The sequence below is a fragment of the Aythya fuligula genome, chromosome 9 (assembly GCF_009819795.1).
Source record: "Aythya fuligula isolate bAytFul2 chromosome 9, bAytFul2.pri, whole genome shotgun sequence".
Taxonomy (NCBI): Eukaryota; Metazoa; Chordata; class Aves; order Anseriformes; family Anatidae; genus Aythya; species Aythya fuligula.
Window position 1 is genome coordinate 9,514,241 of NC_045567.1, and position 24,775 is coordinate 9,539,015.

Genomic DNA, 24,775 nt, shown 5'->3' on the forward strand with positions numbered 1-24,775 from the left:
TGCCCAGGAAGGTAACAAGTATAACCAGGGCATAAGGAACAGCTTGCACTGAAAAACAAAGCAAAAAGTTGGAATAAGATTCTTCAGGGGAAAAAAAAAAAAAAAAAAAGTGAGTAGAAGGACCAAAAGGACAGGAGAAATGTCAAAACAAGAGGTGCAGAAAACCTGAGTGGCACAAAATGGAGACTTTTTTCACTTGGTCTTAAGTCAAAAACTAGCAACATCCAATTAAGTGGACAGTAAATTGAATATTAAATGAATCTTTTACCCATATAACACAAGATACAAGAGTACAATGCGTTACTGCAGAAGGCTCTAGAAATCAACAAGGTAAATAGATTCACAGGATTAGACATTGAGAGGGAAAAGGTTTTTGACATATGTTGGACAGGATGATCCAGGTGCAACCCTAACCCTGTAATACACTGAAGCTGAGAGGCAGCATCAGGAAAGGATGATGCTTCACGTGTTTTATTTGTTCCCTTCTGCACACTTTTGGAATCAGCCTACTTTGGTCTGACTGTGTATCACTGCTTGCAGTTTTCCTCCATTCAGGTTTCCTACTTGTTTTTCCATTTTAAAACTGTTTCAAGAGTAGAAACTGTTTCTATAGCGTATTTGCAAATTCTACGCTGCAGAAAAAGGAAATACGTCCCTTAGACCGCTTGAAGAACTGTAAGGTGGAGATCAGAGGCAGGCATTACACCTGCTCGAGAATCTGTATTTTATGAAATATAAGTAGGTTTTCCAAGTCTGGAGTATCATTTGTGGTCAAACAGCCACCCTATTCACGCTCTAGACCCAAAAAACAAACCATCAAATAACATTAAATACCTTGCTGTGTTCCGAACGCCACAGGAGCTGCCACAGGACAAAGTCGTGAACTCTTAAACCATTGAAGAAAGATGAATTTTCCACGCAGTTGTGTCCTATGCTTCTTCCCATCGACCAGAGAAAATCACTAACCTCTTAGCAAAGAAGGAAGACAATTTGTAGGGGATTTGAAAGCACGTCTCTAGTTGCGTCCTTCCAGGATTTCAAGAATTAATCCCCCTCCAACAGCAAATATTGTACCTGGCCTAAGATTCAACTGGAAAGTGGTTAAGTCAGCAACATAAAGCATTACCTAAGGAAGCCCAGATCGTCAATGAACAGGTCTACAATGTCATCATCACATGCTTTGTAAGACTGCAGACTTACATAGAACAGGGTGGTTACTGAAAGCAGCTTTATTCTAAAGCTCTTCCTCTATCTTCTCCTTCCTAGGGTTGCAAGTCACCCAGCCTGATAAGAAGCTAAACAAAGGAGAGCTGTTTATGAAAAAGGGAGTTAATTTGCTGTTTTACAAACTATCTATAAACACATGCCATTAAAAAGGGCTGCCAAACATTATGAACGATATATTAATTCAATCACTAGGCAGCTTATCTGTTACTGCTCCACCAACACCCCATTGGCTTGCTGTTGGGAAATACATTGCTCGCTAGTACACCTCCTTTCCCCAATTTGCTTGCAAAAAGTGAAGCTCAGCACCGAGGATGCAAGACACACAAACTTTAATTTTGATCAATTTAGCTTTACTGTTCATGAATGTCCCAAGAATGCTCCCCCTATCCCCCCGCCCCAAAGTGATCTTGGTCTTGATATTCTACACAGCATGCAGTTTTTGTTTTGCAAGCTCCATGAACAGCTGTAGCTTTTCTCTGGGCTGCATCTCTTAATTTGATTACAAACATCATGTCATGCTCTCGCCATTTGCCAGCCCGAATAGCACCCTCCACTGCCCACAATCCTGTGGTCACAGATCAAGCTTGCTTCGTGCAAATGATCACCAACATTTGCCTGAATCTGGAGGCCCCTATACACAAATTAAATAAAAAAATGAATGCAGAACAAGCATTCCTCAGCTCTGTCAGTGTTTTCAAAAATTGTTACCACATTTTATTATCTAGAGGTGGATTATCTGGGGAGCTTACTGACCGCTCTGGCAAACAAAAAACAACCTGCCCTAAAACATGGAAATTCACGTGAGTTCTTGATGGAAAACTAGATCCTGTTTGTAGGTGGTAGAGAAGAGGCCTCACAAATTACCCCACAAAATTAACCCATTTTATTCAATCACTCAGTACCAATGCAAAAAGGTGAGTTAGTTAAGAGTCTGTGCTGCTGGCACTGCAAGATGATCAGCCCCCCAGGAGGGCATTCCTGTTACTACTCTTCTGAGGGCCTGGGAGATGCGGGCACATGTGGCAGATGTCTCCAAGACAGCTTGGAACTAGCTGCCCCATAACACAAATGCTTTGTGTGTCTGAAGAAAGGTATCTCCCCCTACCCACAACCACTTGAAGTGCAGCTCCACCTTTAGCAGAGAAGCAGTACGTGACAGCCTCTGCGCAGCAGGTACCTTCATTTTCTCTTCTTCCATCTGCAGGTTGAACCAGAAGAGTGAGCAATAAAACTAAAAACTATAGCAAAATAAAAAAGCTGAAATTGGTCACTGGAATTTCCTAGAAACCATGGTCCCAAGGAATTTCCACTTACACTGCTTAAGGTTTTAGCTAGCTAGCCATTATCCTTGAGAGTGTTGAATATTAACCTATTTCATAACAGCATCAACAGGCAAAATGAAGCCCTTTGTTTAAGAACATATGTCCATGTTGTAGAAAAATACAAGTGTAGCAGCCTGAATGATAGATGTCCTAAACCTATTCTGATCCTTCTCAGCAGAGCCTACTGAGATTTTATTAATTAGCTTAATCTCCCAATAATCTTTCATCATGCTGACTTGTCATTTAGTGATCTGCTTTCCTGCAGTAACCCAGGGTCACCTGGCCTCTTGGTAGGTGCCTTTTGAGAAGGGCTTTCTGCCACAGCAATGGCCGGAAGGGAAAAGCACTGTCTGCAGAAATGCAGCGTTTTGTCTCTTTTTGTTGTAGTTCTCACTTCCAAGAGCTGGCCAGAAGGCTTCTTTTTCTTATCAAAAGGAGTGCAGTCAGCAAGAGCTCATGGGTGTATCTGGATGTTCGTATGTTAACGAAAGCAGTTGAAGGCTTTCCCTCACTGCTCTGAATTAGGAACCAGAGCATTATTCAACAAGGGGTTTTGTGTTCTCCAAAGCATGCGACTCCTATCACAGGATTAAAAATTTAAGAAGGTAGCAGTCAAAGCACCACAGGATAAAAAGCCTTGTATTTCAGACACTTCTGAGAATAGAAGTAATTTCTGCAATTCAGCAACACATCCAAAACACCCAACAATACCCCAACCTTTCAAGGACAGCGGCACTTGTTTAACGTGACGAGACTTCCTTCAGTCTCAAGACAACATTCCTGAGACAGGGCAAAACAAGGTTGTATCTGCTGGATGTCCAGCTTGAAGCTAAGAGCATTATCCTCTTTCCCCCTTTACACCAAATCCCACAATGCGGCTGAACCCAAGCCTACGATTCATCAGGAAAGCAGCACAGAGACATTTCTGTTCCCACCCTTTGCTCATTCAGAACATCTCACACACAAACACACACACAAAAATGAATCAGAGCATTGTGGGGTTTTTAAAAGCAGAACACAGGTTTATTTACAATCAAGTTCTTATGGGCAGCTGAATAAATAAAAAGTTTGCCCTGTGTACTCCAATTCCCCTCGACAGAAGGTGCCTAAGCAAAAGGCTAGGTTAGTGAGATGCCTGTTACAGCAGCTGCCCACTCACCCAGCCCCTCCACAGAACACGCTTCCTCAGTAAAACACAATCAGGAGAGAAGAAAATAAAGTGCAAATAAAAAGGCAATAAAACGCTGGTGGCTTGTCTTGAGGCCCAAACGATGTGGATAGATTTGGCTGGATAAAGTCACCAGGTAGCTCGCACCCAGCCACATTGTGGTTTTGGATGCTTTAACAGGGACAACGCCAGGATGCTGCTCCATAGCGGAGAGAGGACTCCAGCGCAGACGGGAATATTGCACATGTGCTCAAGAAGGGGAAAAGAGGCCTGGAATTGCCAGCACCAAAACAATGGATTTGAGATTTAAACCCGCTGCTCCCCTGTGTTCTACTGACAGCCTCCAGGACAGGACGGATGAACAGAAGGAGGGACCAAACATCTATGTTCTGGTACTGAAGTCACAGTATGACTACATTCCTTCGCACAGCAGCACGGCAGAAGTTCAACTTCTCTCGTCACACCCACTTACCCAACTGCCTGTGGAGTAAAAGGATTTAAAATCTCCTATTTTGTGGTACCCCAGCTGTTGAGGAGCATTTTAACAAAAGGGTGCATAAGTCCTGAAGAACAGACAGTTTCCTTAAAATCAGATAAAACTGATAGGAGTTTGCATGACAGCACTGGAGAACCTGTGTCAGAATCAGAGCAGCTCTGAATTGAGCTGATAACTCCAAGGCAGAGCTGCCAGAGCTACTGGAGACTCTACAAAAGCTTTTCCAACACTTCAGCCTGCCTAGGACCCATCCACATTTCAGGATCTTCTCACCCCACACCTTAACTAGGCCACAAGAATGGAACACAGGAGACAGGACATGTATTAAGCCAGCATACAGAGTAACTTCTTTCCAACATTTCCAACTCAGAAGTGCTGTAGGTACATTTGTGTGATAGAGTATTTGGCACAGCTGTCTGGTGAGGAACCCCACTAGGATCGTCAGCTCCACTTGGTGCATAGCTACTGTACGTAAAGGCATGACTAAGTAGCATTCTCCATCCAGAACAGCTAATCCCTTGCTGAGTCCGAGTGCCACAGCGTGGTTACAGCCAGAAGAAGTCTCTGACTCAGGCTCCTTCTCCACTGCTTTGGAACTTTCCTCTGGAAAGTGAAGCCCATGCACTTGTCAATATCCCCGCTCCGGATGGATCTGGGCTCGGGTCTCCATTCTGCTTGGCCACGGACCAGCAGCGCCATACCCAGAGGCGCTGGACGCTCTGCCCTCCACCCTCCGTCCAGTCAAAATTCAGCCCACAGGACAGCCTTGTTTCCTTTGTCCACACTGACCACATGGGCACCTGCTGGCGACCACGCGACTGCATTGATAGAAGAACTGAAAGGGAAGCCAGGTATAAGTTTAAAACAAACAAACCAAAAGCTAATTCCACAACAGCACTTAACAAGGGAATGAAATATTCTAGTACCCTGACTACAGAAGAACAAGCACTTTTATTCTCAGCCCTCAGGATAGTCCTGCCTTTAATAGCCTAACAGGGATACTGTTTTGTTGTTTTTTTTTTTTTTTTTTTTTTTTTCTCAGAATACGTTAAATGTACTTTATTAGAATCATATGCCAATTTAAGAAGTTAAACAATAACAAACCTAACCTTTGGTCAATCTAGAGAATACTGACATGAATTCACAAAGAAACTGAATTAAAATACTTGCACACCAACATGACCAGTAAAGCTGTGTGACTACACCTCTTTCATCACTCATCAAGGTTCACAACCTAGGTCCCTGCTTCAGATTAAATGGCCAGCTTCCCCTCACCTGTGATGCTTTGCAAGAGTCCTCTCCAATTTCCCAGTGAGCACGTTCCAAATGTAGAGGGCCCCATCAGCTGAACCAGCAGCCACGTAGTTACCATCAGGGCTATCAGGTCAGAGTAGAAGACACAGAACATTTTCTTCAAGTCAGCAACTTATAAGCACAAATCATCATTTCACATTCAACTTCCTAAGCAAGTAACTTGGTATCACATTCTTTAAAAAGTTATGTTAACACCTGCTAAGAGCAAAAGCACCTATAAATCTGAAAGCCTCCAAGAAAGTTGATCAACACGTACAGATACACTGCCTTGAATAAGAGGTAGCTTGAGCAAATCACAAGTTCTGTGCAAAGTTTTTCTAGCTGTAAATGGAGACAGTACAGCCAAGCATGATGAATCACTTGCTGGGGATCAGATTTAATCAGGGGATATCTTCCGTATATCTGACCTTACCTGAACACAACTCTCGTCCAGTCAGAGCCGCATTTGAACCCTTGGGCGCTGAAAAATTAGAATCAGATAACTGTAACATCATTTATAGGAAGATGGTTCAGAATAGCCTCCAGTACCCCTTTATCACAATTCCTGTTTCTCATACACACACACAAATCATATCTGAAGTAGTTCTTTCCTTTATCTTTCCCATCTACCAACTTTATAGGGACAAATGAAAAGAAACACCATAACAGAGCTTTGCTGTTAAACTGCAGAGAACCTTGCTACCAATGTGGGATTAAAAAAAAGATAGGGGACAAAGCAGTCCATGGAGATGTTGAAAAAATCCAACATTGAGAGCGATCAGCAACCCAGAGGTTTGAGATTCCAAGTGTTCTTGAGGGGAGCACACTCACCTGAATGTTTGCTTGACAGCACCAACCCGCAGATCTATGATCTTTAGTAGATCATCACGGGAACAGGTCAGCAGCTCTGTTCGCTCGGAGTTCAGGTCCAGAGCTGTGATCCTCCCAAGCAGCTCCAGTTCTTTTACTATGCTTTCGGTCCTAAGAGAAGATGGGAAGAAAAAAGAAAACAGTAAACCAGAGTCCAGAAGCCAAAATATTGCATCAAAACCTTGACTTATCTTAATGTGAAAGAGGAAGAGAAGGAATTACTGGCTTATTCTCACATTTTGAGTTTTTCCCCAGCAAGATCCCACTTTGTGGGCAACAATACCAGCCAACAGCCAGACCCTATTTCCCTCTCAACTCCACCCTCTGAAAAACTAAGTAACATCGAGAGGCAAGTATTGACCAATGCACAATATCTGCAATGAAGCAGACGGCCTTTTCAGGAAAAAAAAAAAAAAAAAAAAACCATCCTAAAAAATCCCCCCCCCCCCCCCAAAAAAAAAAAAAAAAAAAAACAGTAATAAGAGCAGTAACAAATGTTTTTTTTCACTAGCTTTCTAAAACTTAGAACAGTCTCCCCAGCTTCCACACTGAGAAAGAGCGGCCTAGCAGTTCACACCTGGACAATTCTAGAGCTATTGCTGCAGTGTACGCACTCTCAGGTTTTACCTGATGTCCCAGAAACGAATTTTCTTATCGAAATGTCCACTCATTACACACTGTTCGGTACATACAATGTCATTGCAGCTAGATCCTGCAAACACTGTTTTTATACCTGAAAAGGATAAATCAGATCTGATGAAAACAGTCAGAAAATAATCACAATACACACACGTAACATAGCAGCTACACAGAGCAGTGCCCACAGAGCAGTCAAACTATCTTAGAATAATCCTGACTTAAGTCTTCAGCAACCTCTTTGCCCTTTTCAATCTCCTTTGCTGTATCTAAAATCCCTTTAAATGCTCCCAGGACAGCTGCTTTACTTCCACTTCCTATTTAGCTAGCTATAATTGCTACTGCTAAAGAATGTGAAACTGTCAACATGACCTATGTTTGGGGTATGGATTAGGATAGCCTTGAATCCTGATTCTTCTCTCATTCAAGTAAGTTTAGGAGCCACCAGGAGAAGAGCAGATTAGGAAATAAGGTGTTTCTCATGAAGATAAGTTGTTTCTCACAAAAAAAAATCTGAATCTGAGCCTCTCCTTCGTTTGATACATTCTGGCACATTTCCAAGAGATAATTCCATACACCTCAGGGTTAAAAAAATAAACAACTGAGTTGGCTCCAAGCTTTTAGTGGAAGACTAAAATACCCACTCCACAGATTGACAAACAAAGAAAGCTCACAGAACACAGCTGCTCTTATTGTAATAGCATTAACAGTGCTTCCTGCATACATGATTTCTTATTCTTATTTTAGGTAACAAGCAGAAAGAATCTGATTACTGGAATAACAACAGAATATAGCATGGCTGCTGGCTTTTGCTTTTTTAGACTAAGAAGAAGATGAAATTATCTAGTTTATGGCAGACTTCCACTTGCATCCACTAGAAACAGAGAATGTGGTTGAAAAGTTAGGCATCCTTACAAACTTTGCTGCGGAGGTCCCAGAGCTTGAGGGTCCGGTCATGACTTCCTGAAACAATGCGTGCATTGTCCAGCAAGAACTTGGCTGACAGAACTTTACCGCTGTGACCTGTCAGAGTGTGCTGAGGAGAAGAGATTTACACAGTAAAAGCGCACAGTTGCTCGTTTTCTCATAGCTTACCGATTCTATACAACAACATCACAACTTTAAGTCATGATTTGCATGTCTACTGCATTGCACGAAAAAAAATATCTATATATAAACAGTGATCAACACTGAGTAGGAATGTTAAGTACTGCAGAGCTCAGCCTGAAGTTTTGAGACACAGGCCACCCATGGCTGCAATTTCTTTAGCTATCCAGGGAACCTGTGAGTTCTCCTTCACAACACCCCATTACACCCTAATTTCACGGGTAGATGGCAACTGCAACACAGCCTTGCAGGAGAAATGAGGAGAGGGCACTACTGAAAAGGGACATGGTATTTTCAGGTTCTTATAATGAGATTCTCTCAAGGATATGGCAGGATATCTAGTCTCAACTGCTGTAACATGCTCGAACCTGGAAGCTGAGACAACCAAAGATTTTAGAAAAAACTCCCTACAGCAGTTTCTGTAACTGCCTTTGTTTTCATCCAGTGCAGGGGAAGGCTCTCTGGGGCTAAGAGGAACATGAACTGCATTCACTTCAAACTGCTGAATATTTACACGCCAAATCGCAAAACAAACAATGAGTGACTGAAGTTAAAAACTTTGGGAAAAACAAAACAAAACCACCACAAGAGAAATCTCTGGTATATAATCAAGTTTTTTTTTTTTTTTTTTTTTTTTTTTTTTTTACTCAAAGGACTATCAAATTACACAAAGCAATCCGGGATGGGAAATACAGAAGAACAACCCTGAGAAGAGAAAGGAATGTGAGCAAAGCTTGATAAAAAACACACAAAAAAACAATTAAATCCACAATAAACTCTGAAGCAATGCATCATCCCGTAAAGACCACGGTTCTCAAGAAAGGACACATTCCAGAAAGGAAGACCCACATCTCTTTTCTGCTGTTGATGCAGTCATTACATATACTTATTAGCATTTAAATACTGAATTTGTGGCAATGTTTACCATGATTTCAGCTTCACTGCCTCCTGCTCACGTGCAAGGCATGACAAATCCATACCACACACTTGAAACAATGCAGTATTTTCTCTCAGCACTAGCAAATGAGCAGTGAAAGCACGAGTCACCGAGACTACCAGAAAAACTATGGGACCATATTGTGAAGCTAGATAGATGCTTGTGGGGATAACTAACTTCTCTGCAGTAATTGCTAGCCTGCTAAACTTCTACTCACAATAATTTGCAACCAATAGTAGAATTTGCAGTCAAATAAAAGCTGCAAAAGAACCTGATGCATTCTTTACTTTCATAAACAAGGCCTGACTTCCTCAGACTGGGAACTACCCAGTGGATTACAATGCAGCTGTAGGTTATAATTCACATGTGACGTACCAGAGGATTCAAATCAAAGTAGCATCTTCCTAAAATAAAAAGTTGAGGAAAAGTGTACATAGGAATGGTAATAAACAAAGCCTTACAGAAAGCTGAAAAGAGACTTTTTTTTTTTTAAATGGTCAGTCACAAGTAAACCCTTCTTTAAACATGAGCTAAACTGTCAGATAACAACATGAGTACGAAGGAGGAATCTTTCAAAAAAGATATTGAGAATAAACTCAAGCACCTTTAGGCTCGCTGCCTTTAACAGGTAGGCCAAGGACTTAAGAATACTGCATTGACTTCCACAAAAACAAACCCCTTTGCTGCAAACCCTTCCTCAGTAGTTCTCTCCTTAGACTAAAGCTAAAATATTTAAGTAGCTCTTCAAGAGCAAAAAGAAGCATTTACGTTTCCACAGAGAGGGATGTAAAGTTTCATATTAAGTAAATGTGTGGCTACACAGAGACCAATAATTTATGTTAGGTCTTGCTGCAAAGACTTCTTAGTTAAAGAGAAATAAAGATCTGTTTAACAAAAGGAATTGTTGAAAGTGTCTAAGTGACCAGCTTTCAAAACTATACTGGCTCCATTAGACACAAAACTAGAAATACAGGACAAAAACAGCCCGAGCTCTTTGACTTCAAGGGACTCACCCGTAATCGATTGTCATCAACCGTCCAGATTCTGCTGGCAAAGTCATTTGAAGCTGCCAGGAGGTAAGAACCCTGCGAACACAAGATTAATTTAAAACTACTACTGCTAGTCAATATGGAAATGAAAAGTATTAAGTATTTCCAGTAAGTCATTAGAGCCATATTAGGTGCTATATTGCCACAGGGAAAAAAAAAAAAAAAAAAAAAGAAAAAGCTAGGAAGCACACACCAGCAAGGAAAACTAGTGTGACAACTTTCTAGAAGGCCGTAGCTTTTACTTCTCACCAAAAAGTGACAGTGAATTGTGGAATCATGACTACAGATGAAAGGAGTTAACAGTAACCAGACCAGAAAGTACTTTCTCCTTCTTCTGCCCCCAGCTGCTGCAGTGAGGAACTGAATTCTAGTTCACCCTTATCTATTATTTTGCTGTCATGTTGTACAGGGAAGAACCTTCCCAATATCAGTGTTCCTCAGAGGAGAGCTGGCCCAATTCTTGCCATTTTCATTACAACTCTAACATATTAAGATTCCAAGAACTACATCCATTCAAGGACAGACAGGTAGATTTGTGTGTGGCTTTAGGCTTAGGGCTCTTCCAAGTCATCCCAGATGAAAAGTGCTCACTGCGAGATTCACACTTCTACTCCTGAGAAACTCAGACTTCTGTGAGGCAAAAAAAAAAAAAAAGTCCTTAAAGCCCATCAGCATCTCACCTCAGACAGCTCCCACCTCAACTGTGTTCATCTTAAAAAAAATAAAAATCAGAAGTAATTTATCGTGCAGGTTAACCACCCCAGCAAACCTCTAAAGAGCTAGTTAACACCCAAAGGAGAGATGCTACAGATGTGTGTCAGTAAAGTTCAGCACAGAGAATCACCAAACTGATGAAATTACTTCAGCTTTGGTCTACTCTCTATGCATTGTGTTACAGAGCAGCCCTGGCAGAAAAGATGGATCCTATGTCCAGAGTTAACAATCCAAGACCCCAAATTCCTTCAAGTAGGTCTGGTGGATGCTGATCACAATCCTATCTCCAATACTTTAGGTTAACAAGAACTAAGCATACCATGAGCTGTCAGCAAACACTGCCAGTCACACCAGTATTGTGGCATGACTGGTGATAAACTGCTGCGACAAAAGGTAATGGAAATGCAAGGCTCAAGACAATGAGACTTTCTGCTATTCATCACAGACCTCAGCAAAGCACCCGTTAAAATAAAAGCTTCACAGAAGTAAAGCCTCAGTGCTGTTATGTCACCTTTAGTGGGAAGAAGACTGATTTCAGATGTTACACAAAGCCTAATGCATTTTATCAAAGTAGCCCATAAAAGCTGATGTCTGAGCTGCATCTGAGCTGCTAAGTTCAGAACGACACAGACTGAGACTGCAGCTCATCTCTTGTACAATTTTGGAATATTTGCAGTTAACTCTTATAAGTCTTAACTCATATCTTAATTAACTCCTCAAAGCATCAGAATGCTGGTAGCAGAACACAACATAAAGTTCTTAACTCATACCCAATTACAAACAGTGGATATTGCAGATACTCACAGCACTATCAAATTCTATGCTTGTAATCCCAGCATTACTACCAGAGAGGGAACCTTTGGGCTCACATCTATCTGCACAGAGAAAGATGAACAAAACTTAAGCAGTGGATTAGAACAGCAGCTGACACAAAGTGAACTATAAAATGAGTTTATTTAATACCCCCACAATACCCCAAAGTGAAAACGTTTACCTCCCAAGACTTCCCAAAGCTTAACCCTTCGGTCCATGCCTCCTGTTGCTAGTAAACGGGAGCCAGGGCTGAACTGCACTGCATTCACCTCCCCGTCGTGTGCATCCTGAGGAGTGGGAGGAACAGAACAACCACCCAAACTGGATTTAGCATAGACCCAAAGCCCACGGATGAGAAAGCTACAGAACTTAAAGACTATACAGAACTACAGTGGTAAATCTTCCAGAAGCACGTTGGAAATAAAGGCTTGGCTGAAATTATGGTTGATGGCGTATAAACAGAGCAAAAAGGCTGATTCTTATTTAAAGGAATCAAGAGCCTGTGAAGGAAAATACTAGCAAAGGCTTAATAGTGACAGTAAACTACCAGAAACCTTACAATGCTTTGTAATTGCAGTCTTTATAAGTTACAGCTTTGATTTTCATTTGTAAAGGAAAAAAAATAAGGAAGGGAGAGAAAACATTAACTGGTGACATGCCATAGAAGGAATTTAACTTTTTATTTCTTCACCTAGAGCCAGCAATGGAATACAATCCAGCCAGTTTATGCAACCACAGGACACTCAAGTCAGGCTTGAGTTTGGAAAGTCTGCTTGAAGACACGATAACAAATTAAGTGCATTCATGCACTCTATTGGAGATGCTGCAGCTTTGGACTGCAATTAAATAATACCAGCATGGTTGTGACTTGGAACAACACTTCTCTCACAGGGAACTTGGGTTTAAGCCGTGGCTCCTATTAACAGGCACAGTGTTAAAAGCACTTTTTAAAGCTTTTGCACAGCGTGATGTTTTGAAGCTTGGGTTGGCCACTTAATAGAGATTCTTGACCTTCAAAAAATGGTAATGTTAGTATCAAAACCCTTTTTTTTTTTTTACCCCTGACAATTTTACAGCCTTACAGTACTTACCCATTTTTTTCCTCACAATATTAATACCACATTCTTCCCTCATTTGCTGTACTTCTATTTTTTATTTTTTAAAGAATTGTCAGTAAACGTTCTTGTGAAATCAGTTTTCTGGAAACTTTTTTTCTTCTGGAACTTGTTGCTTCAACTTGTTCTGTCAGCTCATATTTAGTGGTCATCACAGTTCAATAATCCTGGTCTTTCTAGAAGTGCAGGAGAGCCATTCTGGACAAAATTAGTCAAAATTCTTGCTCAGAAATGACATCCCACAGTGCTGGATGAAGAGACAACCTTCTCCTCCCTTCCAAGCCTTTTCTGCTTCTCTCTCCAAATACGAGCCCTCCACACTCCCTGGAATCCAAGACTCTCAGCACCTGCCAAACATGTGACAGACTCCTTCCGTTCATTTTCGGAATGCTCTACTGGACCTAGATGTCCTCACGTTCCACCTGGGCTCCAAAACCAGGTTCTAAAGTGTAACACAGATCATCTCCAGAAGGAACACATGGGTTGCCATGAAATGAGGAGGCAGTTTTCCCTTTCAATATCGCACTGCTAGCCAAGCATCACCTCCATCCTGCCAGTCTGACAGCCTTACCACTGTGGCAGCTTCTACTCCTGCTGCAACGATGGGGAATTAGTACAGGGCAGCATTTGCCACCTTGCCGAGATTAAGGGTCAGTAGAGTTTACTGTGGTTTGCCCCCCCCCCACACTGCGCTGCTCTAGAAGTTCAGATGATGTTACAGACGATCCAGAGAAAAGTACAAACAGCCTCTCACATGGTTCTTGAACACCTCATACATATGACAAAATTACTTAGTATTTCCATTTATTAATCAGCTCCGCTTGCTGTACATAGCCAGAGGAGGAGAGCGGCTTTATCACATACCATAGCCAGGAACACCTCCTGTGAAGCTCCCTACTCAAGCCAGCTCCACGCTGTCACTTAGGTTATGGTCCTATCCTCACCATCAGGTAACACAGCTACTGCTCCCTCCACTGCACAACTTCCACTAGAGAAGGTAACAGAGCAGGCCAGGAGCACACAAGCCTCCATGCTGCTGTGAGCTCTACCTATGTGGCCGCTCTGTTTTTCTGAATGAAAATAAAAATCAAGTTCTTTCATATCTGTGGTAGCATAGGAAAAAGCTTCTGATGGACTGCCTGCGGAAACTCAAGAGGAATGTCCAAACAATTTTTTATTTTACAAGACAATTCACCACAATATCTTTCATTTCATTCCAAAGACAACACCCATCACAGAAATTTAAGTTTGGCCTTGTGAGGCCACAGCAATGCATAAAGGAGGTCTCAGCTTGAAAACTTTAGATCACACACAACCAATGAAGACACCCCACTACCACGAGCTCCTCTTAACCACGTCTGTTGGATGACATTCAGTGCCACAACCCCTTCACTGTGGAGAACTGGAACTGAATTAATCCCAAACTGTCAGCACTCCTCTTCCTCAGTCATAGCTCGACTATGGCATGACAGAACAAGGACTGCTGGGAGCCAAGACGGTAATGGGGTGTAACTCCCCTGTGCCATCAGACCTTTTACTAGTCATCATCGACCTCAGCAAAACAGACATCAGGGACACGTGGAACAGAGCCACGCCTGGGAATGCAAGGGTTCTGAGAAGCTTTTGGGCTAAAAATTCAATAGGCCGAACTATGCTACAAAAATCAAGAATTCCTTCTTGTTTGGCAATGTCACTGGAATCGGTTTCAGGAGATCAACATCCAGGAGGCAAATAGGATTCACTTTCTCCAAAGACAGTAAGAGAGATGGTAGCAATGGGAATTCCTTCTGTACTTACAAAGACACATATTGCAGTAGTGGGCACTCTCACTTCTTTACTGGCACCCGGATGTGGCTCTGCACTATCCTGGGGAGCAGGGAACGAGGACAAGGAACGTCTCCTGAGATGAAACAAAGAAATATTTTACAAACAAACTTAATTAACGTGGTTTTTCCTGAATTCATCCAGATCTGTACCTGTCACTTAGCTACACTGTACAGTGATAAAAAAGGGGGGTGGAGTTTTTACTTTCTTTTATCCAGTCTTTCAAAAAAGATTTATCATACAGCACTACATCCACTTGCGGCTTTAGATATTTCACAGTATGCCAGAGAAGTTACCAGAACTGATTGCTGACCTCATCTTGAAGCAGACATCTTTTTCTAATAGGAAAGAAACATGGGAGTGATTGCAGCTGAGTTTAGCTGGAGAGACTGCAGCTCTGTCACTGTGTCTAGGGAGACTGAACATGACTGCAGCACTACATTCCAGGCAGCAAAATGCTCCAGTCAAAAGCTCAGGCTGCACCACTTAAGCAAAGACCATCCACCTAATGGAGAGCTTGACTTCAAAGGTCTGGCTCCACTCTAGACACTAAGCACAGAACCCAAAGACTTATTTTTAAAATAACCCTATTAGAGGAGCTAAGTGCAGTGGCAATTAAGAGCAAATCCCACATATTCTCTCCACAAAGAGGGGCTCATTGCGTCTCTAACTGCAGACAATTTCTAGCCAGGGATATCAATATCTGAAAAATAATCAGGATAATGGGTTGGTTCCATGTCAATTCAACAGAATACATTTACATGCTAGACTAAGAGCGGATAATGTTTTTCACCTGGCAGCATCAGAAGATTGATGTCCCAAAAGGGGAGACTCAGACAGACTGGAGGGAAAGGTCAGAGGTCAGCACACGGCAAGATGGAAGAAACAGGAAGTTGAGGAGAACAAAAAAGAAAAAAAAGAAAGGCAGAAGCTAGAAGAAAGGCTGAAATCGTTTGTATTCCCTGCATCACCAAGATTTTGGTGTACATTGAAACCAATACATAAAACAAGGAGGTGAAAGTGTTCTAACCTACCCAAAGATATTAGTGATAGAGTCCAGAAGGCCTCCAGCTGGCTGGGAGAGTCGCTTACTGAAGGAGGGGAGGACAGGTTTAAACCTTGTGAATAGCTTCTCCAAATAAAGATCAAGACAAACACAGTTCATAGCACCAAGTCTCTGGAAAGACTCCCTCCCCCACAGACCCAATCCCAAGTCAGAAAACACCAAAGGCAGGCATCAGTATACAAGTCACCAAACTACGACTGTGAGTGGAGTTTCCTCAACTGCCCTCAGCATCCACTCCGTGAATTACCGATTTTAGATATAACAATTTGCCAAGTATTAAGTTTCAATCAAATTAATCCAGGCTCTTCTAATTCCCTCTTACTTTCCACTTGTGATTTTAGGAAAGAATGAATTTAATCTAGGTGAAGATAGTTTCGGTATTTCAATAGAATCCCAAAGCCCAGCTATTTGCAAAGCCACGTTGATACCTTGCACAGGAACAGATATAATAGAATAGGCACTGCAGTATCCATTTCATTGCCCATTTTAGTTTTAAACCTTTGTTATTACCATTACAGATTTTCAGACGCTAGTTTAGCTTGGTTAAAACAGCAAAGGGAAAACACAGCAGATCTAGAGCACAGTAACGGAAAACACAGCCTGGAGCGAGTTTCCTACTGGAAAGCAGGAAGTACCTAGGAGGTGGAAATACTGAACTGTGCTCCAGATAAAGGGGAGTAAAAACTAAGTAATATTCCCAACATCGTTCCTTTAATTGTTCTAAATCTCTTGTTCTTCCTCACTGAGTGTACAAAAATCTCTGTGCACAAACCTGGATGCTCGGCTAACAGCTCGCACTGGAGATGTCTCCTCAGCTGTGTCAGAGGTTTCATCCGCAAGCACTTCAATATCATCATCCCTGCTGAAGTAAGAGAAAACACCTCATTTCCAACCAGCCACACGGAGCCTCCCATAGAGGCCGCCTGCTGATGTACAGGAACTGAATGGTTGGTACTGCTTGACCCCAGCCCACATCCAGGTTCACTCAGCTGCGGTGACACGGAGGTAGACGAAGACAAGAGATCAGAGAGGTAGATCAGAGTTATTGTGGCCCCAAATATAGTAATGCCCTATTTACATTTTTTTTTTTTTTTTTTTTCTGTTCCAAAACCAGGCTTTATTAGGTAAGCAAAAGGGCTTAAGCTTTCCCCTTCATCCACAGCAACTAGGTCCTAATACTTTCTGTACTGCTGAACTTCAAACACTGCTCCGCTAAGCGTGAGCACATTTTGGGTCACCACATTATTTACACATCAGCATATAACTGAACAGAACTGTGAGGTTCCAATTTATGTGCCATAAATTAATCCAGCTAAGCTGTTCAGTGAATGCCAGAAGGTTTTTCTCCCATTAATTATCACAGGCACTGACAGGCTACAGCTTTTCCTTCAAGCACTGCTGATTTTGCAGGACAAACTATTTTAAAACATACTGTGTCAACCTGATGGCATTTGACTGATCAGGAAGATTAAATTTGGCATTTAAGTACGAATAAACTAATGCCTGCCATCAGATAAGACTATCTCAGCTGCAAAAGTGGTGAAGAGGATGAGAACATTTTTAATCTCATATTCAATAAACATGGCTGTGATTCAGTTTTTAAGATTTTGGAGGACAGCAGGTATGAGGAGGCGATGGAAAATACCTACCCTGTCTGATAGTAACAGGCTGGTATTTCTGTAGAATACCAGCATGTTTTGGCGATATTTGTTTTTTAAAATCAAAATCTTAAGATATCAACATGGTATATAGCAAAAGAACTTCCCGTGTTAGCTTCACATTTTTGAAGTGAATTTAAACATCACAGCGCACTTCTGCAGTTTTCCTTTTCAGTAAGCAGCATACTTATACAGTAAAAACCCTCTAAAATTATGAAATCAAAAGGAAATCAAGAACATCTGTGAAGCAGAGTTTGAATAATTCATAGAAGTATTTTTTTTAAATGGGCTTCTTTCCAGCTTCTTAGCATCTCAAAACAAATAATTTATGAAACACTGAGACCATCATCACCACAAGAGGAAATACAATATTCAGGACATTGTGCCACAGCTACCTCTCAGCTCAGCCCTAGCATAGGAAAGTCTCACTTTGGATAAAGGAGAGGAAGAAGCTTAACAGGGTAAGTGGCCACAAAAATCACACAAACTTCCTCTCTCTGTATAACCTGGTCTAGCGGGAGGTGTCCTGACTCGTGGCGGGGGAGGGGGAGGGGGTTAATACCCTATAACCTTATCAACCTGGTACAAAGTACATATACCACCAATTTCCCATTTCAGTCAGCTGATTAAAGATTATCCAGGAATAAACATGGCAGTGAAAATCCACATGCAGCTGGCTGCTGCAAAGAACGGTAGACTTGAGATGCTTATTTCTGGATTGCCAGGAAGAATAACACTGCATCTTTCTAGTTCCCCCGTCCCCCCCCCCACAGTATAAACCTATTCCAGTATGGAAATGATCAGTATCTTTTCACCTCAACTCACACAGCGCCTGTTCCAACAGGAAATGCAGGTCTCTCCAACATGTATTGCTCCATGATTACAGAACTATTTGGAAGACCAAGAGCACTACGTAACAAATGTTTTCCTACCACAATAGGAATACATATTCACTGCGTGAACTGTTCTGAGGACTCTGAGTCCAGACATTTCTTAGTCAAAACGGAGCTCCTTCTTCCAGAAATTCAACTAGAGAGAGTTACTGTACGTTTCTGACTTCACACCGAAGTTTAAACACTCTTCCACATCACCAAATTTAGAAATAACAAAGATGTAATTTATCATGCATCTGCATAAAACTGAAGCAGGAAGTGATGAAGGAGAGGAACTCCATAAATCAGGACTGCTTACGTTTCAACAGGCAGGGGTTCTTTGGCAGCTTCTGCTAGCTCCTTCTGCAGCCTGGCTTGTCGTCTCCTAAGAAGAGAAAAACATGGTTGTTTGAAAAAAAAATCCTTAATCTCATCTCAAAGATTACTGTGCACAGTTCTGATGGGCTTCCTAAGATTTTCAAAAAGTCAGAATATTGCCCTAATTTTATCCTGCTTTTCCAGATACTCAGAGCAAGAGAGGCAGTTTTCTTGTTGTGAACAGCCACAGACAAGACCAATAGTTGAGCTAGACTGTACGGCAAAGTGCACTTACAGCATACCTTCAGCACAGCAGCCCTTTATGACCCATATAATTGCAGGTTTGCTCAGACCAAATAATTGCAAGAACTTTAAAGAAAAAAGCTTACGTTAGTTGAAGTAATACAGAACTACCATATAGTATGATATTTGTCTTAGAGCCCTTGGTCTCCAAGTATCATTAGCTGTTGAACAAGAGGTAATGTGGAAGAAAAATTCTTTGCTTTTACACACAATTTAGTCTCATGGCAACTCCTCCTTTTAGCAGAATGCCAAAAAATTGCTTAGGCTAAAAAAGGCTAAAACTAGGAGTATTATCAAGACTCAAGACAAACAAAAAGTGCAAGCCTAATACTACAAAAAAAAAAAGAAAAAGAAAAAGAAAAGCCAGCTTGATTTATGATCTTTAGTCCATAGTCCATTGTTGCTCAAGAAACAAAAGAACATGTTTTATTCATTTGAAAGGCAAATATTTTCAAAAAGCATTTAACTGTACTGGCCAGAGGAAGTAACACAAAGTTCTGGACTCTCACTGCATTGTGCATAAATCCGTAGGTGTCGAAATCAAAGCTGGATTTTATTTTATCCACTCTTAACTATTCAAAAGAGTACTAGGAAGTAGTTTATCAAAAAAGAGATCAATCTCACCTTGAATCCTTTTCATTTTCTGCATTCAAGCGATTGGCTTCTTGTGCTTTCTCTGCCATCCAACGTGAGACCAGCTCCTGGTTATCCTCAGTAGTTTTCCTCAGTTTCTCCTCCAAGGCATTGAAGGTGATCTGGAGAGCATCATATTCATCTTTCAGTGTCTGATTAGCTCGCTCAAGATCCTGTAGTTTGCTACGCAATTCCTGGCACTCTGTTTCCAGTTCAGAGATTTTTTGCAAATACTCCGCAATCCTGAAGGACAACAAAATGTACAAAACAATGAGGATCTCCTCTGGGACCTATACCATCACCTTTCTGCTATTTGCGCAATGCGCAACAAAGGAGTTTTTAGCCCAGAGATAAGACTCCTAGAAAATATCTTAATGTGAATTACCCAGAGAGAAGTTTGGGTCTCAAACCAACCACACGAAAGTCACTGTTCCTACTCACTTTGCTTCATTCATCTGCATCTCTTTGTCCTTCTGCTGCATTTGGTTATTCAGATCAATTACAGACTGGGCCAACTATGGAGAGAAGAAAATTTACATTACAAAAATGCAGTGTTGCCAGCTAGACAATAACTGAGCAGTTCCCACTGAGAGCACAGACCAATCTATCACTAAATGCACGAAGCATACTTTTCTTCTTTCTTAGTCTTCTATACCAATTTGTTTATTGTCCCTATCACACAGGGGATTACAATCTACTTTATAAATGATTTTTCAAAAAGTTATGGCCCTTTGGTATCTCACTCTCTTCCCCCAAGTTTCTTCAATAAAGCCACAAACAATGTATTTACAGAAAAAATAAATAGAAAAAAAAATCAAGAGTAACTAGAAACCGATAAATTAGCAAATCAACAAGTAAGTACCATCAAACAAGCATCAGTCTTTCAGTACTGATGGACAGTCATCACTGCAGATGTGCAACACACATATGGTAAATACGTGTTTCATAAACAGCTTTCCTGCAAATAAAGTTGCCAGGGGAGTCTCTGCAGAGCACAGGAAAACAGAGGGGCAGAGGTCAACACCAAGGAACTGCTGCTACCAGCTCACAGCTACGCAGGCAGTGAGTAGCAGAAAGCCCTACAGCACACAGAGCCTTGGCTGCCTGGGAAGAAGGAAGACTATTTTGGGAAGATGGCCTGCCTGGGTAGATGGCTCAGGATACCTGGCTGGGGGAAAAGGAATTTTCAGCGTTTTGACTGATCAATGCGTGCTTCCTGTAGAAAGCTACCCGCTCTTTGAGAAGCTCAGGATTACTGACACTAGAACTTCTCTACAGTTCCAGTGAGGTGTGATCAAAGGAGCATGACTTTGCCTGGGTCACTGCCATCTCCCTATAAAGGTCTGAGTAGCATCCAGTTACTATGTCCTCAATTTATGCTCTCCACTTCTGTGGTTTTTACACACCCAACTCTGTTGGTGGAGTCTCGGCATTTTCCCCATCCAAAAATGCAACTCGGTACAATTAAGGCCATGTTTATAAAGGGCCACGTTTGAAACCAGGACAACCATACACAACCCTACAGGACTTTCTAACCTCGCCACGTTTCTTATGTAGTTCTGTCAGCTCCTCTTGATGCTTTATCTTCAGCTGTGCCAGTTCCTGCAACTGAGCATCATTCCATGTGCCGTCATGTCCGGGACTGCAGTTAGAGAGAGAGAAAGAAGAGATGTCAACTAGAATCCGATTGCTTCCATGCCTTTGACAGTTGGTTTCAGGATACTATCTCCCTTGGGTTTTCTACACTGCTGAGATACAGTTCATCCATAACAAACTAAAACACAGCTAAAGTTCACAGAATTATAACTCTCACTAACCAAAATGCCTTTATACGGTATCGTAAAATTAAATTTGCTGAGGACTTCATTCACCTTTTTTGTACATTCCTAAAATAGACTTGAAACTCAAATGAAAGACAGCTAGTCTTTGCTTAAATTTGTACCAAGGCAAGTAACTTTTACAAGTAAACTCTCCAAATGCTGAAAGAAATAGAAGTGTTTTACCAAATCAGATTTGTTTCAGAGGGTCCTGGTGGACCTTGAAGATGCTCAGTATCTGGAGACAGCATGCCATAGTGGACTGAGCCTCCAGCTAGGGAGCCAGTCCCTTGGGGGTTTACAGTACGAGGTGTTGCAAATCACTTCTCTATTGTCCCAACTGTGTTCTAGCCCTTTGTGGTATGAAGCTTTTTAAATTATTATTATTGTCTTTGAATACACGCCAATTCCCTCCTCCCCCACCCCAAGAGCTATGATTGTAAACGTTATCACTCACATCTTTGAGAACAGAGACAGAAGTTAGCTTTTTAAAAGCACATGCACACATGTATCACACGTGCACAGAGACTCTGAGCGGCTGCATTTGAAATCACAGTTTTTCAATAAAATAATTTTATTCCTATCATTGCAAGCAAATCGCAAGCATCTGTTTCCGCAGTCATTCTATGTGACAGCAACCCAGAGGGTAGCAGATGATGATTCAGAAGCTGGAAGATCCCACAGTGGTATCATTAACTTAGTGGCCTTCTCAAAACAAATAAAAAACACCTCACTGAACCCTGAACCAATGGTGTACTAGAAGACACTGCATTTCTAGAAAGTCTTTGTCTGAACAGGTAATAGGATAACTCCTGTGGTGATATCCAACAGGTCCCATAGTTCTGACCATGCATAAATCTACAGCCAGAACTAGATATCCCTTCTTTCTGTTATGGTAATTAAAAGCATTTTTCTTCAACTATTTAGTATTAGGAAATTCATTCCGTTTGAACAAACGGTTGTATTCCAAGGACAGTATCAGAATTCTGATTAGTATTTAGTTTGAATATGCTGTTCATTTCTTCTCATCCTCTTCTACTCTCAGTCTCATCTTTTGGAATAGGAGTTCAATCAGAATCTGATTCCCATAATGGAAATTCCACAGTTGGTTCCAGACAACTACAGTCATCAGAAAGCTCCTGAGAACGGTCCCATAGGTATTAACTCCAGCTTGCTGGCCACACACTGAAGTTCTGCCCACAATTCCTGGAGAATCAGTTCTTTTTTCCTTACCAGTGGTAGTAGTACACAACAGGCATATTTATTTGACACACATACAGTATTGCGTCATACAGCAAAAATAACTTCAGAGGCAGCAATTCTTATTGAAGCAAGTAACTTTGAGCTAACCAATGTTTTTTTCTTCACCAAGAAAAGAACCCAGTAGTCCTTACCTGCTGGAATCTGCATGCTCTCCAGACAACAGAGACACTGCTAGCATACTGGTTTGCAGTGGATTCAAGTGCCAACAAAATAAGCAGCATGACTGCTGCCTGCAGCACTAGTGTTATTCCCACATTAGAAAGGAAGTTTCCCGATAAAACCCTGCTAAAAGCAGGCCGATCCTGTGTTTTCTTTTTTTTTTTTTTTTTTTTTAAGTGTAAGACGCTTGCTTAGGACTGACATTTCACAATCATGCATTTCTCCACTGCCTACTCTACACAGTAACACAGCCTCCAGACTGAACCAAAGACAACAGTCTCTCTCTGCAATGCTTTTAAGATTAGACAGTTTCAAGAGTCAGGTCATATTCATTAGGTATTAACAATAGGCAAAGAGAGGAGAAATAAAAGCTCAACCTGGTCCATTTCCATACTTGGAATTCACGATAAATTACTTCCTGTCTAAAACATGAGCATATCTTTCTCCACCACATAATGTAAAAGTACTGCAACTTTATCACGTTTAAAGTTTTAGTTTATTTTTTTTTTTAAGTTCAACATGTTTTTCACTTCATTTAACTCCAACTTACTGTAATAGCCTAGAAGTTGTCTGTACAATGCATCAATCAGTGATTCGGGTTACAACTCACAGGACAGACAGCTGACCGACACAGGAGAGGTTTTAAATACCTGATCTCATGTCTGCTCTGCATGTCATACTTCTCAGCTTGCAGCTTATCAGCCAGCACGGCATGAAGGTCTGACTTCTCTAGTAGTTTGTTATCTGAAACGACAATAAGAAAATAACCAAAGAGCAAAACCAGATTCCCACCCTGTTCTTTTCACCAGCTAAAACTTAGTATCCTTAATTATTTTGACGTGACAAAACATCACGTAAGCCTGTACCACACTAACGAGCACCCCGCTTTGATGCCAGCAGCCTAAGGCAGCACTCAACAACAGCACCAAGAACTCCCCCTGAGTTCAGAGGCTGTGAGGGACTGGATCTACAAGAGCTTTGTAGGGAGCCTGCTGTTACTTAAGCGCATCGATATCCGATTAAACGCAAGAAGTCCAAAGTTTGAAGTCGTTATTATCACTTATTCCGCCACAAACCGAGCCGAGCAGCGCCCCGCCGCCGCTCCTCGGACAAGGCGACGAGCGGAGGCCCCCAGCCCCCCGGCGCCCGCTTACACTGCGCGATGATCTCCTCGAAGGCCTGGCGCTGCAGCCGGTCCCGCCGCCGCAGCTCGGCCGCGATGTGCCGCTTCCAGGGGGGGAAGCCGGCGGCGCGCAGCCCCGACGCCATCTCCGCGGAGCGCAGGGGGCGGCAGCACCGGGGAGACGCCGGAGGCTGTGTCCGGCCGGCGGCGGGACGGGAGCTCTCTCTCTCTCACAACCGAGGCTCCCGCGGCCGCCGCCCCACGCCCGCCATGGCGCCGCGGCCGAGCTCCGTCAGGGGCCCTCGCAGCGCAGCGGCGCGCCGCAATGGCGACAGCGGCTGCCCTCGCCGCCGCCTAGCGCCGCCCCCGCGCCGCCAGCCCTCCCCTCCTCGGGCAGCGCTGCGGCTGCTCGGTAAGCGCGGAACCAGCCCCACCGCCATCGCCACCGTCATCACCGCCACCGGGCGGGCGGGCGCCCTGCTGAGGAGAGGGGGCCTCGCGCGCCGCCATTTTGTGCGCCCACCCCACCGGCGGGCCGCGCGCGCTGCCGCCATCTTGAGAGCGGCGAGCTGCGGCGGCCGCCCCGCGCCGCCATTTGGAGAGGGCGCCCCGGGGGGGAGGCGCATGCGCACGGCTGCGGGGCGGGCCGTGCAGTGAGGGGAGGGGGTGCCCGAGCCCCCCTGAGAGCGGGGTGGTTGGAGGCAGCGCCCCGGCAGGAAGGGGGAAGGGTGCGGGCGTGAGGGCGTGGAGCTTGCCTGCCTGCCCTCTGAGCCAGGGGGACCGATCTGGGAATTCGTGTAAACTCGGAGAAGTCGCTAATAATTAATTATCACGAGACCTCTTCCAGCAGTCGGGATGCCAGGAGCGCCATGGCATCACTAGGATCTCCGATAATCCTACAGTTTAAAGGGGGGTGAAAGGACGCGGTTTCAACAAGCATGACTCACAATATACACAAAGAGCGTCCCTGAAAGAATAACCAAAGCGTTTGC

At 42.8% G+C, this 24,775-nt stretch overlaps 1 protein-coding gene and 1 non-coding gene across 5 annotated transcripts; both read right to left on the minus strand.

Annotated features, from left to right (window-relative positions):
* Positions 1–3,545: 3,545 nt before the first annotated feature.
* Positions 3,546–24,069, minus strand: ATG16L1 (autophagy related 16 like 1). Of its 4 annotated transcripts, none has more exons than XM_032193032.1 (19): positions 23,815–24,069; positions 23,311–23,404; positions 20,958–21,063; positions 19,863–19,936; positions 19,413–19,664; positions 18,487–18,552; positions 16,410–16,496; positions 15,606–15,662; positions 15,365–15,412; positions 14,545–14,647; positions 11,814–11,919; positions 11,624–11,694; positions 10,070–10,141; positions 7,928–8,048; positions 7,004–7,109; positions 6,338–6,487; positions 5,940–5,987; positions 5,489–5,590; positions 3,546–5,048 (listed from the first exon to the last, which is right to left on the minus strand). In XM_032193032.1, the coding sequence occupies exons 1-19, from the start codon at positions 23,927–23,929 to the stop codon at positions 4,955–4,957; spliced, it is 1,872 nt and encodes a 623-aa protein (XP_032048923.1). In that variant the 5' UTR covers positions 23,930–24,069; the 3' UTR covers positions 3,546–4,954. The 4 variants fall into 4 exon arrangements, with proteins under 4 accessions (XP_032048923.1, XP_032048922.1, XP_032048925.1 ...); XM_032193031.1 differs by having other exon boundaries at positions 16,410–16,499; XM_032193034.1 differs by lacking the exon at positions 15,365–15,412.
* Positions 14,030–14,300, minus strand: LOC116492798. Its single transcript, XR_004253629.1, has one exon.
* Positions 24,070–24,775: the final 706 nt, after the last annotated feature.

Coding starts and splice junctions, on each gene's coding strand:
- ATG16L1 (XM_032193031.1), bottom strand. CDS start 23,929: ATGGCGTCGGGGCTGCGCGCCGCCGGCTTCCCCCCCTGGAAGCGGCAC. Junction 18,553..19,412: donor GAAAATGAAAAGGATTCAAG/GTGAGATTGATC, acceptor TTCTCTTCTTAG/GAGACGACAAGCCAGGCTGC. Junction 8,049..10,069: donor TTGATGACAATCGATTACGG/GTGAGTCCCTTG, acceptor TCTTCTCCTCAG/CACACTCTGACAGGTCACAG.